General features: G+C 43.8%; 1 protein-coding gene across 1 annotated transcript in view; it reads right to left on the bottom strand.

The window, feature by feature from the left end:
• The window catches only part of LOC120542905 (A disintegrin and metalloproteinase with thrombospondin motifs 2-like), a 544393-nt gene that overhangs the window by 44064 nt on the left and 483478 nt on the right, over positions 1–16851 (bottom strand). Inside the window, exons 11-13 of the mRNA XM_039775628.1 lie at positions 15716–15861; positions 12111–12286; positions 1978–2111 (exon numbers count right to left, since the gene is read on the bottom strand). Of these exons, the coding sequence (XP_039631562.1) occupies positions 1978–2111; positions 12111–12286; positions 15716–15861 (456 nt within the window). The remainder of the gene's footprint in view (positions 1–1977; positions 2112–12110; positions 12287–15715; positions 15862–16851) is intronic.

The following is a 16851-nucleotide window of genomic DNA, read 5'->3' as shown; positions in this document are numbered from 1 at the left end:
GGGGCTAAAGTTCTGGTCTGGTTCCGTTCTCGATAGAATGAGTTTTTCCTAAGAGTAGGTATTTCACGTGTGTGCCGGGCTCCTCATCTTACTTTAAGAGGAACTCGCTACATCGTGAAGTATAAACCTCATGAACACTTAAAGCGTGTGTTTCTAGTGTCAAGATTGTCTCTCCTATCCCTAACCCTTATCTTAACCCCTTTAAACAGGGCCCTGAGGTTAAGGATAAATCTATTACTCAGGTCCCTGATGTTGAAGTTTTGTTTCTAGTCGATTGTGTATCTGTACTATTGTGATTTTTGTGTTGGGTTGGGTGTGTGTTTTAGGTATAGGTATTTTTGTTTTTAGTTCAGGGAACCTAAGTAGGGCCACCAGGGATAATTAAGAATGGAACAGTTAATTACTTTTCTAATTATTTTTTTCGTGTTTTGTTTTTTAGAAATATAGTATTATAGTTGTAGGATTTTTTTAGTCTGTTGTTGGTGTTCTTTTAATATCCTGTTTTATTGAAAAACATTTTTTTAAGATCCATATTAATTACTAGATTTAAATATTTTAATTTTGACTAATGGGGGGGATTATCTATTTTTTAACCCTCTGTTAGAAAGTAACAATTTTAGTAATTTATTGGATATATTTAAATTTGTAAATTTGGGATATTTTAGAACAAATAGATAGACTTTTTAATTAAATTATGATTTTACAATTGGTAGGATGGGTGGGGACTGTGAAATAAAAGATTTATAATTTTAGTGAGTGTACCCATGCATTTTGATATAGCCTTCGGGCTAACATCCCCGTGTCCTGCGGTGGGATTGGCTCCAGCAGACCCCCCGTGACCCTGTGTTCGGATTCAGCGGGTTAGAAAATGGATGGCTAATATCCCCTACCCTAATCCTGAACACTCCTGAGGCTGCAGCGGGCACAGGGTCACTACAACCGGACAGTTGAAGACTGGAAAGCCTGCTCTAATGAATCTCGATTTCCTTCGGGGTACACGATGGCAAAGTGGGAATTTGGTGCCGACACCATGAATCCATGCACCCAACCCGCCTTGTGCTGAAAGTCCAGGCTGGTGGTGGTGCATTGGCGTGGGGCATGTTTTCTTGTCACACTTTGGAACCATTAATGCCAATCAATAATCACTTGAATGCCACAGCCTAATTGAGTATCATTGCTGACCGTGGGCATTCCTTCACTGCCACAAGTGACCCCTCTTCTAATGGCCACTTCCAGCAAACTGGTTTCATGAACATGACGATGAGTTCAGGATTCTTCAGTGGGCTTCCCAGTCCAGCAGATCACCTTTGTGATGTGGTAGTACAGGGAGCTGACAAATCTGCAGAAGCGAATGCGTGACGCAGTCAAGTCCACATGGACCAGAATCTTGTGGAATCCACGAAGATCTGAGGCTGTTTGGACTGCAAAGTATCAGGGCCGTCTTTACAGCATTATAGACGTCCGGGCAAAGCAGAGCACTGGGGTCCCTACCTACACAAGTCACAACATACATAGATTAGCATGGGGAACCCTGGGCAGCGTGCCCGTGCATTAAGACAGCCCTGCAAAGTATCAGTACGGTGGTCCTAAGTATTTGTTCACTGAGTGGCAGCGTTTGAATGGCTCCGCATCATATTTAGTTTATTTTTGACCTCTTTTATACATGCCTCTTACTTTTAATTATGAATACGCCTCCCATTTTCATACATTTGCCTTCCCCAGTACCATTTTGGATGAACAGGGCATGATTACCAAGTACTGTAACAGCAAAAATAAAATCAACCAAAATTGACAGAAGCGCAGTAGTTCAGGTTACTTGGCTTACAAATATCAGCATATGGCATTTTATTGCGGCAGTTCCCTTTTTTTTAATCAATTAGTTTAATTTTAATGGCAAAAAAAAAATACAGAAAGAGAAATGACCTTGAGGATAATTATTTTTTTCTTCTTCTCCGAACGGTGGGAATTTCTACTCACCACGCACTCCCCACGGACGCAGATGCTATAGGGATCTTTGTATGAACAGCGCGTCCCATCGTGAGCCATTCTCTTCATGTACACAACATCCTTGGTCTCTTTAGACTGGCAGTACAGTTGGCACCGCTCCTTGGCTGGTGTACAGAAAAACAAACAAACAAACAAACCGAAAGAACGAGACGTTATTAAACAAAGCACACCAAACAGATTCATTAACTTACTGTGTCACATTCTGTGGATAAAGTCACATATTTCAGGTTAACAGTAGGAGTTGTCACCCATCCATTTTCTGAATGTACTTTTTCCCACTACAGGGCCACAGCATACATCGACCCCTATGACGCCCATAAAAGGTCAGAGGGACCCCTTAGGAAAATTCAATTAGTTGAGTCTTGGAAGCTAAACCTGGGTCTAAATTTTGGATCTACTGAGGGGTCCATTTTTTTTTTTTTTTTTTGTTTAACATTGCAATTCCAGGGGTCTTTCAGAGCCCTCTCTGAACTTTGGGCCCCTTGAGGCACCCAGGGCTATGTCCTTCTTTATAATGTCACCAGCTTAACCAAGATAACCCCTTGATTTACTCCTCCATTTGGAAATGGGATGAGACGATTCAACTCTTAGCTTTCGATACAATTCCATCAGGGATCACGGAAGACCTTACTGGAATATGGCCGACAGTCTTCTTTCACTTTAAGACAATTTCTAACCCTACCAGCCAATGTGTATGAGGGGGAGCGACCAATGGGCGTTTTCTCACTGCAGGAACTTCGCTTCCAGGAACTGATTAGTTCCCGTACCATATAGGCCATGGGCCACTTTCGTATGTTTTCTGTTCCCGCCACACACCAGGAACTGGAATCTTTATGCAAAGTACGTGACGTTGTCACACACGTGTGCATGGGAGGCAGCTAAAAGGACCAAAAGAAGGCAATTCTAGGCCAGGCCAGGGGGTTGTGACGACGCGGGTTCACTCCATACTCCCATCTTGCTTCTGGGAGCCCTTGAACCCGTCACATTCGATAATGTTACTGATTAGCTCGGCAGTGAGGCACTACAATGGTGCAAGGGGATGGTGTAAAAGTGGCAAGTGCTTTTGTTTAAAATCCTTATATATAATTTGATACTATCCGTATGTATGGTGTTCGCGTCAATATCCCGTATGTATGGTGTTTGCGTCAATACCTCGACTCAATACAAGTTAGAACTATCCAATGGGACTCTGCCTCTGTAGTTAGAACATCACGTGGCAAACACGGACGCAGTATTGCATGATTGGCTAAGAATGTTCGAATGCTTCAGTGACGCCGCTGGACGGCCGAGTATAAAAAAGTCGGTGTTTGTATTGAGCGGGTTTTTCTCTGTAAAAAGCAAAGGTGAAATAAAGAGAATCAGGAGAGCAGATGGGCATTGGTCGCTCAGTGCAAAAACCAGCTTCAAGAAGAAAATGTACTGGGAAGATGGCCAAAGGGTTATGCTGACTTGTTTTTTCACTTCAAAGGGCTTTTACAGCTCTTATTTTTGTGTGTCTTTTAGTACCAGGTGCCATCTCCAGGACCAAGTGCAAAACAACACCGCGTCCCGTGGAAAGGTGTGTGTGCTGAAACTAATCACTTCTGTATACACTGCTTGCACGTAAGCCGCTTTGGGCAAGGACGCTCTATTAGTATATAAGGGAAGGTTTCGCCCTCCGTTTCTTTGGAAGCTCAACCGTGGGGAATGTGCACACCTGTTTGGTATTTGGGAGTAGGCTAACGAGTTGAACCTCTGACGAGACTGACATGCGGGCTCCCTCAGTCTACTGGTCTAGGATGATAGCTTTGTTTCTTTTGATATACTGTAAGCATAAGTTTGTTTTTATTACTGTAAGCATATATTTGTTTCTATAATCTATCGCTACTGCATTATATGTATTTAAATGTTATAATTGAATAAGTAAATTTTATTGAAGTATCGGACCTCTTCTCTCTGATTTTTGCCCACTTATTCCAAAGAACTCCTTGAACCATTTTCCCAAATCAAAACAGTGTTGGTTTGAGCAGATAACAGTAACTTCAGTTGGTTTTTGGAACGTTGCTATGATGGGGCGTACTTTCCAGGACTAACATCGTCGACTGACTTAAACCCTTCGACATCTGCGGAACCGCAAGTAATTTAGAACGTATCACCATGAAGTGGTGAGGCGGGTGGCCTTCTGCTGTTATGCACCTAAAATCTGGAATAGCCTGCCAATAGGAAATCACCAGGCTGATACGGTGGAGAACTTTAAAAAACTGCTGAAAACACATTACTTTAACATGGCCTTCTCATAACTTTACCTTCATTTAATCCTGATACTCTGTTATCTAATTCATTATAATAACTATTCATAGCGGCTTTAAAATCCATACTGACCCCTACTCTCTCTTCTGTTTCTTTTTCTGGTTTTATGTGGTGGCGATCTGCACCATCACCACCTAATCAAAGCACCGTGATGTTCCTACATTGATGGAGTAAAAGCCAGAAGTCTACATGACCATCATCATCATCAAGTCCTTCCATGAGAACCTCAAATACAAAGAGGACTGTTTCATTTATGTGAGGTAAAATGCCCAGAGGGGGCTGGGTGGTCTCGTGACCTGGAACCCCTGCAGATTTTATTTTTTTCTCCAGCTGTCTGGAGTTTTTTTTGTTTTTTCTGTCCTTCCTGGCCATCAGACCTTACTTATTCTATGTTAATTAATGTTGTCTTATTTTAATTCTTACCTTTTTTTCATGTAAAGCACTTTGAGCTGCATTATTTATATGAAAATGTGCTATAGAAATAAATGTTGTTGTTGTTGTTATTTGCTTGGTACATCAAAATCTGTCTTTGGGTAGTTTGGTTTTGGCATCCGTCCTTCTGACATCTATTGGCAAACTGAGTAATGACGGCTGGGCATTAACAACGGTCATTGCTTAAATTTTAGCCGATCTCAGATCTAAAATGACCACGCCAACATAATTATTACTCCGACTTTGATTAGAGTTGTAAAATACGGTTTATTTTGAAAATTTGTGTGCCGGAAAAAATCAAATGAGGTGCGCCAAAGAGCTGAGTTCACATCTCGCAGCCCCGTTTAAACAGGCAGCTCTTCATTACATCAGCCGAAAAGGCCTATTTTAAGCCGTGATAACAAAATCATTTCAAGGACATAACAAAACAAATAATTCTTTGCAGAGAAAGTATGGATTTCACAAACGTAGAATTTGTAGCCCGATTCGATCAGGCTCCCAGTTGCTAGTCAACAATAAGCAGATACAAAACAAGTGTTCAAATAAAGGTGCAGTGCATCAGATCTTTAAATAAATAATCCATTAAAACAGAAGTGAAGTGGAGGTTAAAAATTCAATAAGTAGAAAAACAAAACCCTTTAAAACGACGAGGTTAAAATAACGCTGGAAGCAGTCCCTTTAAAAATCCAAAGCCCGGTGTCTTTTACCTGGCGGCTCCCCTGCTTCTCCCATCAGACGAGTCGCCCTTCCTGCAGCTGGCCTTCTCACGACTCAGCTGTTCTGGAGGCTTCCCGATCCCTGGCTTCGGTTATGCCCTCTCCAAACTGAGACTTGGCTTTTCACCCAACGGCCAGGACGCTCACGTTGGGGCTTCTACTTCCAAGCCTCCCGACTCCCGCTGCCTTCTCGGCCTTATGCGGCCAGCTGTCCTTCTGCCGGTCACTCCTGTTCCTTCTATAAAATGCTCAGTGGGAGCGACCACTTCCAACTGCCCTAGGTGTTGGCCAAACACCCCTGCTTAGGGCTCAACTGTCCAGCTGCCTGCCTGTGAGCCTTCGCTCGCTCACTCGCTCACACCGGCTCTCTCTCCTCCTCGCTGCTTCCCGCTCTCCTGCAACATCCTGCTCTTCTCTTTCTTTCCTTTTTCTTCCCTAGCCGCCTCGCACTTCTATTTCTGACGGGGACGTGATTCACCTGTGGCAATCAGCGGCTCCTGGGAACAATTACGGATGCGGACGACTCCTCACCTGTGCACTTAAGTGAGACTCGCCCGCACCGCAAATCACCCCAGGAACCACTTCAGCCACACATCACCACGCCCCCTCGCTAAGCCGCGAGTGCGGTGATTATTTATTTCAAAAATGGCCCTTTGACATGAGCTGTGGACCCGCTATACCACAGGGCAGGGTACGCTAATCCTTTCTCCGATATCCCCGAAGATCAAACATGGGAAATTCTGCCTGATTCTGGCCCTGAAGACGTCACTTCCAGTTCAGATGACCCCACTTCCGGTTCCTGTTCTCTGCTTTCAATCCCAGGCCACATCCTGTATCGAGTTAGTTCAACGGTGGTGTCAAATCTGTACACATCAGTGCAACTTATTTTGCCTTTTGTAGCCAGGGCTCAAGTAGATGAGTGGCTGCCCCAAACCTTCTTCTGTGTGTCGAGGCAATTTATTTCACAATGTGTAAAGAAGAGCAATGTGGCGTGGAGTGAGGTGCAATCGTGGATTCCACCGCATCTTATTGCTTCAAATCGATCGTGACTTAATGGCGTACCTTACACCCACCCTCACAAACAGTAAGTGATGTGGTGCATGGCGCGGTGAAGAGCTGCATCTTTACCAGTACCTCTCCAAGTCCATGCTACTTTAAGGAAAGATCTAACTTCTCCTGATTGGATTGAAAGAACTACCAGTTACAAAATCAGATTCTCCTCATAGGCGAGTTGTCATTCCTTGAATTTTTGGTCTTTGCTCTTGCTTCAGTCTATTTGGTGCCTCAAGGAGTTTGCAGAGGGGCGGCTGTAAAGACGTCAGTTCACTCGGATTTACACCTTGGTTATGTGGTGAAGTCCAGGCAGATCCTGGCCCAAGCTGGAGTTCAGTCACTTACAGTAGTTTGGAATGTACGTGGGGGAAAACACCCAGCTAGGCGTCTGCTAAATCTGCTGCCTTCACAGGCCTGGCCTGCCACCGAAGCCTAGCAGAATGGGCAATGCCCACTTTGTGCTACAAAATTCCAAGTGCATTGCACTAAATAAAACTGTTAACCGTTGTAAGAAACACAAGATGGAACAATCAGTGCACATGCAAAGGCCTTTGAGGTTAGGAGCAGGCGCTGATACAGTGCATTGCTGCACCCACCACATGATAAACCAACTCAAGATCCCAGATTAGGACCCAAGTGTAGCCATGCAATGGGTGACACCTCAGCACCACACAAGTTCAGATAGAATGGAACCAGTATGAGGTTTTTTTATGGTGTCAGAAGTGCCAATTCTGCCACCAACCCCCAGGTTTTTCCATGCAGGATGGAGGGCTGGATGAAGATTAATGTCATACCCAGGATAGAGCAATTGCAGGTTAAGGGCCCTTAAGTCACTTTTGTCATTTACGGGATTTGAACCGGCAACCTTCCGTTTACCAGTGCAAATCCATCAGAGCCACCACTCCGCCCCAAAGGCCTTTGCCAGGGCAAAAACATATGGTGTCCCCCAGACAAAGTCTGCTTTCTGACAGATTTCATTTACTCCCATCATAATAAAATAATAGCAATAAGTGGCATTTAAAGAGCGCCTTTCACAAAGTCAAGGTCACTTTACATATAGAGGAAAAAAAAAAGATCACACAGAAGACAAACGTTTGTAGAAAGGAGAAAGTTTTGAATTGAGATTTAAAGCTGGAGGAAGAAGAGCAATCGTGGCGGAGAGACTGAGGAACAAGGGCCATAGCACTGAAGGAGCTGCCTGCCTTCACGGGCCTGGCCTGCCATCGTGGGACAGTAAGGAGATGACTGTGCGAGGACCTGAGAGAGTGACAAGGAGTGTAAGGAGCTAGGGGCTGAGTTTGGGGTGGCAAAGGTTATGTACGGCTCTTGAATTTAATCTTTGATGGAATCGGTAATCTACACTGTCCTAAACAGGAAAATCATGAAATCTGTGAGGAAGATTAGTGAAAGCACAGCAGAAATAAAGAGTGAAATATAACCTTGGGATGAGCCGCGTAGGTGTTTAAAAAGTCATGAGGGAGCAATAAAGGCTGACAATATTATTTTAAAAACTTCCATGTTAAACAGAATTGGCAATTCAGCATTAACCGCTTCCATCCATTCAATCTGCTCAGTTACACCCAGATGGCTTTACTCAACACATTGTGGCTGGCTAGTGCTACCCACATGTCACCTCTCTAGATCTCCCCTCAGCCTTTGTCACAGTCAGCCATCAGATCCTCCTTGTCATCCTCCATTTTAAATAGTGCCTTTCATATCTATCTATCTATCTATCTATCTATCTATCTATCTATCTATCTATCTACAGTTGTGCTTGAAAGTTTGTGAACCCTTTATAATTTTCTATATTTCTGCATAAATATGACCCAAAACATCATCAGATTTTCACTCAAGTCCTAAAAGTAGATAAAGAGAAACCAGTTAAACAAATGAGACAAAAATATTAGACTTGGTCATTCATTTATTGGGCGGCACGGTGGCGCAGTGGTAGCGCTGCTGCCTCGCAGTTAGGAGACCTAGGTTCACTTCCTGTGTCCTCCCTGTGTGGAGTTTGCATGTTCTCCCCGTATCTGCGTGGGTTTCCTCCGGGCGCTCCGGTTTCCTCCCACAGTCCAAAGACATGCAGGTTAGGTGGCTTGGTGGTTCTAAATTGGCCCTAGTGTGTGCTTGGTGTCTGTGTGTGTCTGTGTGTGTCCTGTGGTGGGTTGGCACCCTGCCCGGGATTGGTTCCTACCTTGTGCCCTGGGATTGGCTCCAGCAGACCCCCGTGACCCTGTGTTCGGATTCAGCGGGTTGGAAAATGGATGGATGGATGGATTTATTTATTAAGGAAAATGATCGAATATTACATATTTATGAGTGGCAAAAGTATGTTAACCTTTACTTTCAGTATCTGGTGTGACCCCCAATAACTGCAACTAAACGTTTCTGGTAACTTTTGATCATTCCTTCGCACCGGCTTGGAGGAATTTGAGCCCATTCCTCCGTACAGAACAGCTTCAACTCTGGGATGTTGGTGGCTTTCCTCACATGAACTGCTCGCTTCAGGTCCTTCCACAACATTTTGATTGAATTAAGGTCAGGACTTTGACTTGGCCATTCCAGAACATTCACTTTATTCTTCTTTAACCATTCTTTGGTAGAACAACTTGTGAGCTTAGGGTCGTTGTCTTGCTGCATGACCCACCTTCTCTTGAGATTCAATTCATGGACATTTTCCTTTAGAATTCTCTGATATCATTCAGAATTCATTGTACCATCAGTGAAGTCAAGCCGTCCTGGCCCAGATGCAGCAAAACAGGCCCAAACCATAATACTACCACCATGTTTCACAGATGGGATAAGGTTCTTATGCTGGAATGCAGTGTTTTCCTTTCTCCAAACATAACGCTTTTCATTTAAACCAAAAAGTTCTATTTTGGTCTCATCCGTCCACAAAACATTCTTCCAATAGCCTTCTGGTTTGTCCACATGATCTTTAGCAAACTGCAGACGAGCAGCAATGTTTTTTTTGGAGAGCAGTGGCTTTCTCCTTGCCACCCTGCCATGCACACCATTGTTGTTCAGTGTTCTCCTGATGGTGGACTCATGAACATGAACATTAGCCAATGTGAGAGAGGCCTTCAGTTGGGGTCCTTTGTGACCTCGCCGACTATTACACGCCTTGCTCTTGGAGTGATCTTTGTTGGTCGACCACTCCTGGGGAGGGTAACAATGGTCTTGAATTTCCTCCATTTGTACACAATCTGTCTGACTGTGGATTGGTGGAGTCCAAACTCTTTAGAGATGGTTTTGTAACCTTTGCCAGCCTGATGAGCATCAACAACTCTTTTTCTGAGGTCCTCCTAAATTTCCTTTGTTCGTGCCATGATACACTTCCACAAACATGTGTTGTGAAGAGCAGACTTTGATAGATCCTGTTCTTTAAATACCACAGGGTGCCCACTCACACCTGATTGGCATCTCATTGATTGAAAACACTGGACTCAAATTTCACTTTCAAACTAACTGCTAATCCATGAGGTTCATATAGTTTTGCCACTCACAAATATGTAATATTCGATCATTTTCCTCAATAAATAAATGACCAAGTATAATATTTTTGTCTCATTTGTTTAACTGGTTTCTCTTTATCTACTTTTAGGACTTGAGTGAAAATCTGATGATGTTTTAGGTCATATTTATACAGAAATATAGAAAATTCTAAAGGGTTCATAAACTTGGGACTGTACTTCCTCCGGTCCTGTTCAATCTATATACATCAGACTTCCAATATGACTCGGAGTCCTGCCACGTGCAAAAGTTCGCTGATGACACTGCTATTGTGGGCTGCATCAGGTGTGGGCAGGAGGAGGAGTACAGAAAGTTAATCAAGGACTTTGTTAAATGGTGCGACTCAAACCACTTACACCTTAACACCAGCAAGACCAAGGAGCTGGTGGTGGATTTTAGGAGGCCCAGGCCCCTCATGGACCCTGTGATCATCAGAGGTGACTGTGCAGAGGGTGCATACCTATAAATATCTGGGAGTGCAGCTGGATGACAAATTGGACTGGACTGCCAATACTGATGATCTGTGTAAGAAAACTCATAGCACAATATACTTTCTGAGAAGGTTGGCATCCTTCAACATCTGCAGTAAGATGCTGCAGATGTTCTACCAGACGGTTGTGGCGAGTGCCCTCTTCTATGCGGTGGTGTGCTGGGGTGGCAGCATAAAGATGAAAGACACCTCACGCCTGGACAAACTTGTTAAGAAGGCAGGCTCTATTGTAGGATTAAAGTTGGACAGTTTAACATCTGTGGCAGAGCGACGGGCATTAAGCAAACTCCTGTCAATCATGAAGAATCCACTGAACAGTGTCATCTCCAGACAGAGGAGCAGCTTCAGTGACAGACTGAGGAGATCGTTCCTCCCCCACACTATTCGACTCTTCAATTCCACCCGGGGGAGTAAATGCTAACATTAATTTTATTTATTTATTTTTTTCATTTTTATTACTATTTAATTTAATATTGTTTCTTTGTATCAGTATACTGCTGCTGGATTATGTGAATTTCCCCTTGGGATTAATAAAGTATCTATCTATCTATCTATTATATAGTGCCTTTCACATCTATCTATCTATCTATCTATCTATCTATCTATCTATCTATCTATCTATCTATCTATCTATCTATCTTTCACATCTATCTATCTATCTATCTATCTATCTATCTATTATATAGTGCCTTTCATATCTATCTATCTATCTATCTATCTATTATATAGTGCCTTTCATATCTATCTATCTATCTATCTATTGTCAGAGATGTACGGGGACACTGCCCGGCCGGGACGCCTGGACAGTCCCCAATGGGGACAATACTTCTCCTCGGCCACGAGAGGGCAGCCGCCCGGGTCTATTTGGGGGCCACAGAGACGGAGCTGGGATGCCCGTGTGAGGATGTGGCCACCGCCAGGGGGCGCCCGGTCAGTTGGGGAGTCCTGGATGGCAACATTTCCGCCATACCAGGAAGTGCTCCCGGAAACGGTTCTAAGACGACCCGGAGTGCTTCCAGGGGCTTTCCTGACACTTCCGCCACACCAGGAAGTGACGTCAAGGGAGCACCTGGGACTCATCCGGGTCCTGATAAAAGGAGCCGCCTCCTTCCAGACGGAGAGCCAGAGTTGGGAGGAAGGAGACGAAGCTTGTGAGGAGGAGGAGGAGGAGGTCCAAGAGAAAGAGAGAGAAAGAAAGAGGGAAAGAAGAAAAGAAAGAAGAAGAAGAAAGGAAAGAGTTGGTGAAAGAAGAAGAAAGGAAAGAGTTGATGAGAGAAGGCATTGTGGTGCAGTAAAGGAAAAATAAATAGCGTGTTTCATACATCCTGGTGTCGGTCTGTCTGTGTTGGGGGTACGGTTTCCACACTATCTATTATATAGTGCCTTTCATATCTATCTATCTATCTATCTATCTATCTATCTATCTATCTATCTATCTATCTATCTATAGTGGCTCATCATCTATCTATCTATCTATCTATCTATCTATCTATCTATCTATCTACTTATTCAGTTAGGTTTTTGAGAGTTTCACCATCATTGATAATTCATTGGGCCATCAGTCAAACACACAAAGATGATCAGATACAAATTGCCTGCTAAAAACTTACATTCCGAGTGTTCATAAGGAAGCCAGTGGTGCTTGGAATTCTGGTACTCAAAGTAAGGATCCCACTGCTTGCATTGGTCTTCTCTGAAGTCCTCGTACTCCCTGGGACAGTCCTGTGTGCTGCACAGCTGGAATTCATACGTTGGTCCATAGCATGTGCGACCTCCATTAGCAGGACTAGAAGAAAAAAAAAAGACAATCTGGTTTTAATTTTCTGTATCAATTCCCATCTTGAATGTTATCAACTTGATTAATCCAGAGAGTCTTATAAGGTCTTTTCAGAAATACATTGGATATAGAACGAAGTACGCCGATTACACAGAAAACCATAGACACTTGCAATAAGTGATCAACTAGTGTGGTGTACAGCAGGACTTTAAGGACCTTCAAAACCCGACTTGAAGAAGAATTAAGCGGGCAGGACTGACAAGCTTCGTAGGGCTGAGTGGCCTCCTCTTATCCGGACCGTTCCAATGTTCTAAAGTATTAAGACCCCTTCACTTTCTGGGCGGGGTGGGAGCTCTCTGCTGGCAATCAGAAGTTCGCCTGTTCAATTTCTGTAAACAGCAGAAGTGCCTTCACTCCATTGAGCCCCTGATTAAGCCCCTTGACCTGCTCTGTCCTGAGTATGATGCTAATCTTCATCCAGCCCTGCAAGCATTTCCCACAATTTACAAGGGACACTTGGGGGTTGGTGACACTCCAGCCACTGTAAAAAATGTCACACTGTTCTGTTGAGGTGCTGAGGTGTCACCTGTTGCATGGCTGCACTTGGGTCCTAACTTGGGATCCTGAGGCCTGAGGTGGTTTGTCATGTGGTGGGTGCAGCAAGACGCTGTACCTCCTCCTCCTCCTCACTCCCTGCACAATTTATTGTCTTGCAGATTTAACTTTAATTGGATAAAATTGCCATTTTTTACCTATCAAATTGATGCTCAATTATCCCTAATGACAAAGTGAAAACCTGTTTTCAGAAAGGTCTAAAAAATATTAAAAATCAAAAACTGAAATCTCTCATTCCTCTGTTCAGCCCCTTTTCTGTGGCCTTGCACATTGTGCTCAGGTCCAAACTGTTGGCTTTAATTCTCCTTGAGATGTTTCTAGAACTTGACCAGAGTCCACCTGTGACAAACTGAATTGACTGGATATCATTTAGAAAGCTGTGTATAGAAGGTCTCACAATTCAAACTGCAGGTCAGGACAAAAACTAAACCATGAACTCTATGTAGACCTCCGCCATCAAATTGTGCTGAAGAAAAGATCAGGGCATGAGGATCAAACCAACTCTAAAGCTTGGAGTGATCCCAGCAGCACTGTGGCCTCAATAATTGTGAAATTCTTCCTGGAGTTGGCCATCCAGCCAAGCTGAGTAACCAGGCAGGATAAGCCTTGGCCAGGGAGGTGACCAAAAACCCAATGGCCACTCTAACAGAGTGTCCAAAGATGGGAGAACCTGGAGGAAGGATGACCATTTCAGCTTCACTCCATCTATTAGGTGTTTATGGTAGAGCAGCCCGATGGACGTCACTCTCGATCAAAAGGCATGTGACAATTTAAAGGACTCTGGGAGCACAGGACAAAGATTCTCTGGTCTGGTGAATCAGTCTGGCTGCACTTCTCTGGACATTTTCTTGTGCTGCAACGTCTTTATGGAGACCCAAACTGCACCCAGGACTCCAGATGAGGCCTCACTATTGTGTTATAAAGCTTGAGCAGAACCTCCTGTCACTTAAACTCCACACATCAAGGCGCTATATAACCTGACAGTCTTTTTGCTTTTTTAATGGCTTCTGAACACTGTCTGCCATTTAATAGTGTTGGGCCCATTATGACTCCTAAATCCTTGTCATAAGGCGGACTTTCAATTCTGCTTCATTTTGAAGTCACCATCTTGATCCGCTGCACTAATTCCCTTCATCATTTTGCACACTCAGGTCTCCTCTTCATCTCCTGTAAAGGCTCAGCTCTTTTAATTTTTCCTCATAACTCATCCCCTGTAGCCTTGAAATCAGCCAAGTTGCTCTTCTCTGGACCTTTTCTTGTGCTGCTATGTCCTTTTTGTAGCCTGGAGACCAAAACTGCACACAGAACTCCAGATGAGGCCTCACCAGTGTGTTATAAAGCTTGAGCAGAACCTCCTGTGACTTGTACTTCACACATCAAGGCGCTATATAACCTGACCTTCTGTTAGCCTTCCTAATGGCTTCTGCACACTGTCTGGATTTAATAGAACATTAGAACAATCTAAATGAGAACAAGCCATTCAACCCAACAACGTCCACCAGTACTACCCACTGTTCCTTCTAAAATACCATCAAGTCAAGTGTTGAAAGTCCCTAAAGTCCTCCTGTCCACCACACTACTTGGTCGCTTTTTCCAAGTGTCTGTCATTCTCTGTGTGAAGAAAAACTTTGGAATGTTTGTGTGCATTTTACCACTAACAAGTGTCCAACTGTGTCCCTGTGTTCCTGATGAACTCATTTTAAAGTCACCGTCTCGATTCACTGGACTAATTCCCTTCATGATTTTAAACACTTCAGTAAGTTCTCCACTAAATCTCTGTAAAGGCTCAGCTCTTTTAATCTTTCCTCATAACGCATCCCCTGTAGCCTTGAAATCAGCCAAGTTGCTCTTCTCTGGACCTTTTCTTGTGCTGCTATGTCTTTATGGAGACCAAAACTGCACACAGGACTCCAGATGAGGCCTCCCCAGTGTGTTATAAAGCTGAGCAGAACCTCCTTGGACGAATCAAGGCGCTATAAAACCTGACACAATGTTAGCCTTCTTAATGGTCTCTGAACACTGTCTGGATTTATTAGAACAGTCTAAACAAGAACAGGCCATTCAACCCAACAAAGCTCACCAGTCCTACTCACTTAATTCTTTTAAAATAACATGAAGCTGAGTTTTGAAGGCACCTAAAGTCCTCCTGTCCACCACACTACTTTGTCATGTCTGTGGTTCTCTGTGTAAAGGAAAACTTACTGATGTTTGTGTGACATTTTCCCCTTCACAAGTTTCCAACTGTGTCCCTGTGTTCTCGATTAACTCATTTTAAAGTCACCGTCTCGATCCACTCGACTGATTCCCTTCATCATTTTAAACACTTCACTCAGGTCTCCTCTTCATCTCCTGTAAAGGCTCAGCTCTTTGAATCTTTCCTCAGAACTCATCCCCTGTAGCTCCTGAATCAACCTAATTGCTCTTCTCAGGACCTTCTCTAGCGCTGTTATGGCTTTATGGAGACTAAAACTGCACCCAGGACTCCAGACAGGTGTTAGCTTACCAGCTTGAGCAGAACCTCCTGTGACTTGTACTCCACATGTCAAGGCGCTATAAAACCTGACATTCTCTTAGCCTTTTTAGTGGCTTCTATTTGATAGTTGATAGCGCAGAGTCCACTGCGACTCCTACATCCTTCTCACTAGATGGACTCTCGATTTTCAGACCTCCCTTTGTATATTCAGACTAACAAAGTATGTAATGTCTCATCATAGTTTAATTTTTATTCAGTCCTGCGGTTGGCCGGCCAGCCACTTTCATGCCCTCAATCAGGTTGTTTCACAAACATCAATGCAGTGTTCAGATTAGCAGGAGGTTACTTACAGTGGGTTGTCGCACTGCCTTGTTCGGAAACGCACTCCAGTGCCACAACTTCTTGAACAGGAACCGAATTTGCTCCACATGCCCCAGTTTCCATCCTGCTTTAGGATGTCAGCAGTCAGCCAAATGCAGTGACCTTTAAAGCAGTGCTAAGAATCAAAAGGGAGGGCAGAGTTTAGCACAGGTTGCCAGGTTCTGAACAGCAAAAGAAAGCAAAAGTACATGTGGGGTACGCTGTGTATACTCAGAGAGCAGGCTTAGGGCTTAGAGAGGTGAACATCGATGGCTGTCACATCTTTGTGATGGGCTGATAAACCTACAGTAGGGTCTCCAGTGGAGATTCGGGACACTCTGTTCAGGTTTATGTAATAAAGAGTCTGAGAATGAGAAGAGGGTCACCACAGGACCCTTCAATGATGAAACACTTGGCAAAGTCAGCATCATCAGTACTGTGGATGAGTGGAGTGAAGTGGAGGTGCTGGGCAGAAGGTGAGGGCTGAGTGTGCAGTGGGCTTAGACAGGTGAACATTGATGGCTGTGGACCCTGAAATACAGCACGTTAAGGAAGGGACTGTAAGGTGACTCTTATATATGCAGTGTAGTGACAGAGCAGCCATCAGAATAAGCTCAAGGTCCATCTTTTGTCACTGAGGGCCATTACTGCCAACCACACGTAGAGATCTTCCCTTCGTTACAAATAACAACCAGAATCCCACACATTGTAGTTACGTCTACTTACACCAAAAAAAAGGAATCGTCACGTTATGAATACGGTACATCCCATAATAGGCACGTTACAGCGAAGGAGTAAGGGGTGCCATAATTGCTAAGTTTATTATGTGATCAATTTTCCACAGGAACAGGCCATACAGCTCGACATATGCCATCTATCCCGGCTGTATTTGATTTTTCACACTCATTACTTGGCCTCTGCTTTGTGAACATTTCGCAGCCTGAAGTTGAAGAATTATAATCTGTAATGAATGAATAAAAGTGCAAACCTCCTCTCCTGCTTGTTTTGGTGCTTTAGCTTAGAGTTAGAGATGGAAGAGAAAGGGGACGGGGACATTGGGGGGTGATTTTACAGACAGTGACAATAACCATAAGTGGAGATGAAGATTGTGATGGGCTGATAAACC

The sequence above is a fragment of the Polypterus senegalus genome, chromosome 13 (genome assembly GCF_016835505.1).
Source record: "Polypterus senegalus isolate Bchr_013 chromosome 13, ASM1683550v1, whole genome shotgun sequence".
NCBI classification, from domain to species: Eukaryota; Metazoa; Chordata; class Cladistia; order Polypteriformes; family Polypteridae; genus Polypterus; species Polypterus senegalus.
This window is presented reverse-complemented; position numbering and strand designations above follow the sequence as displayed.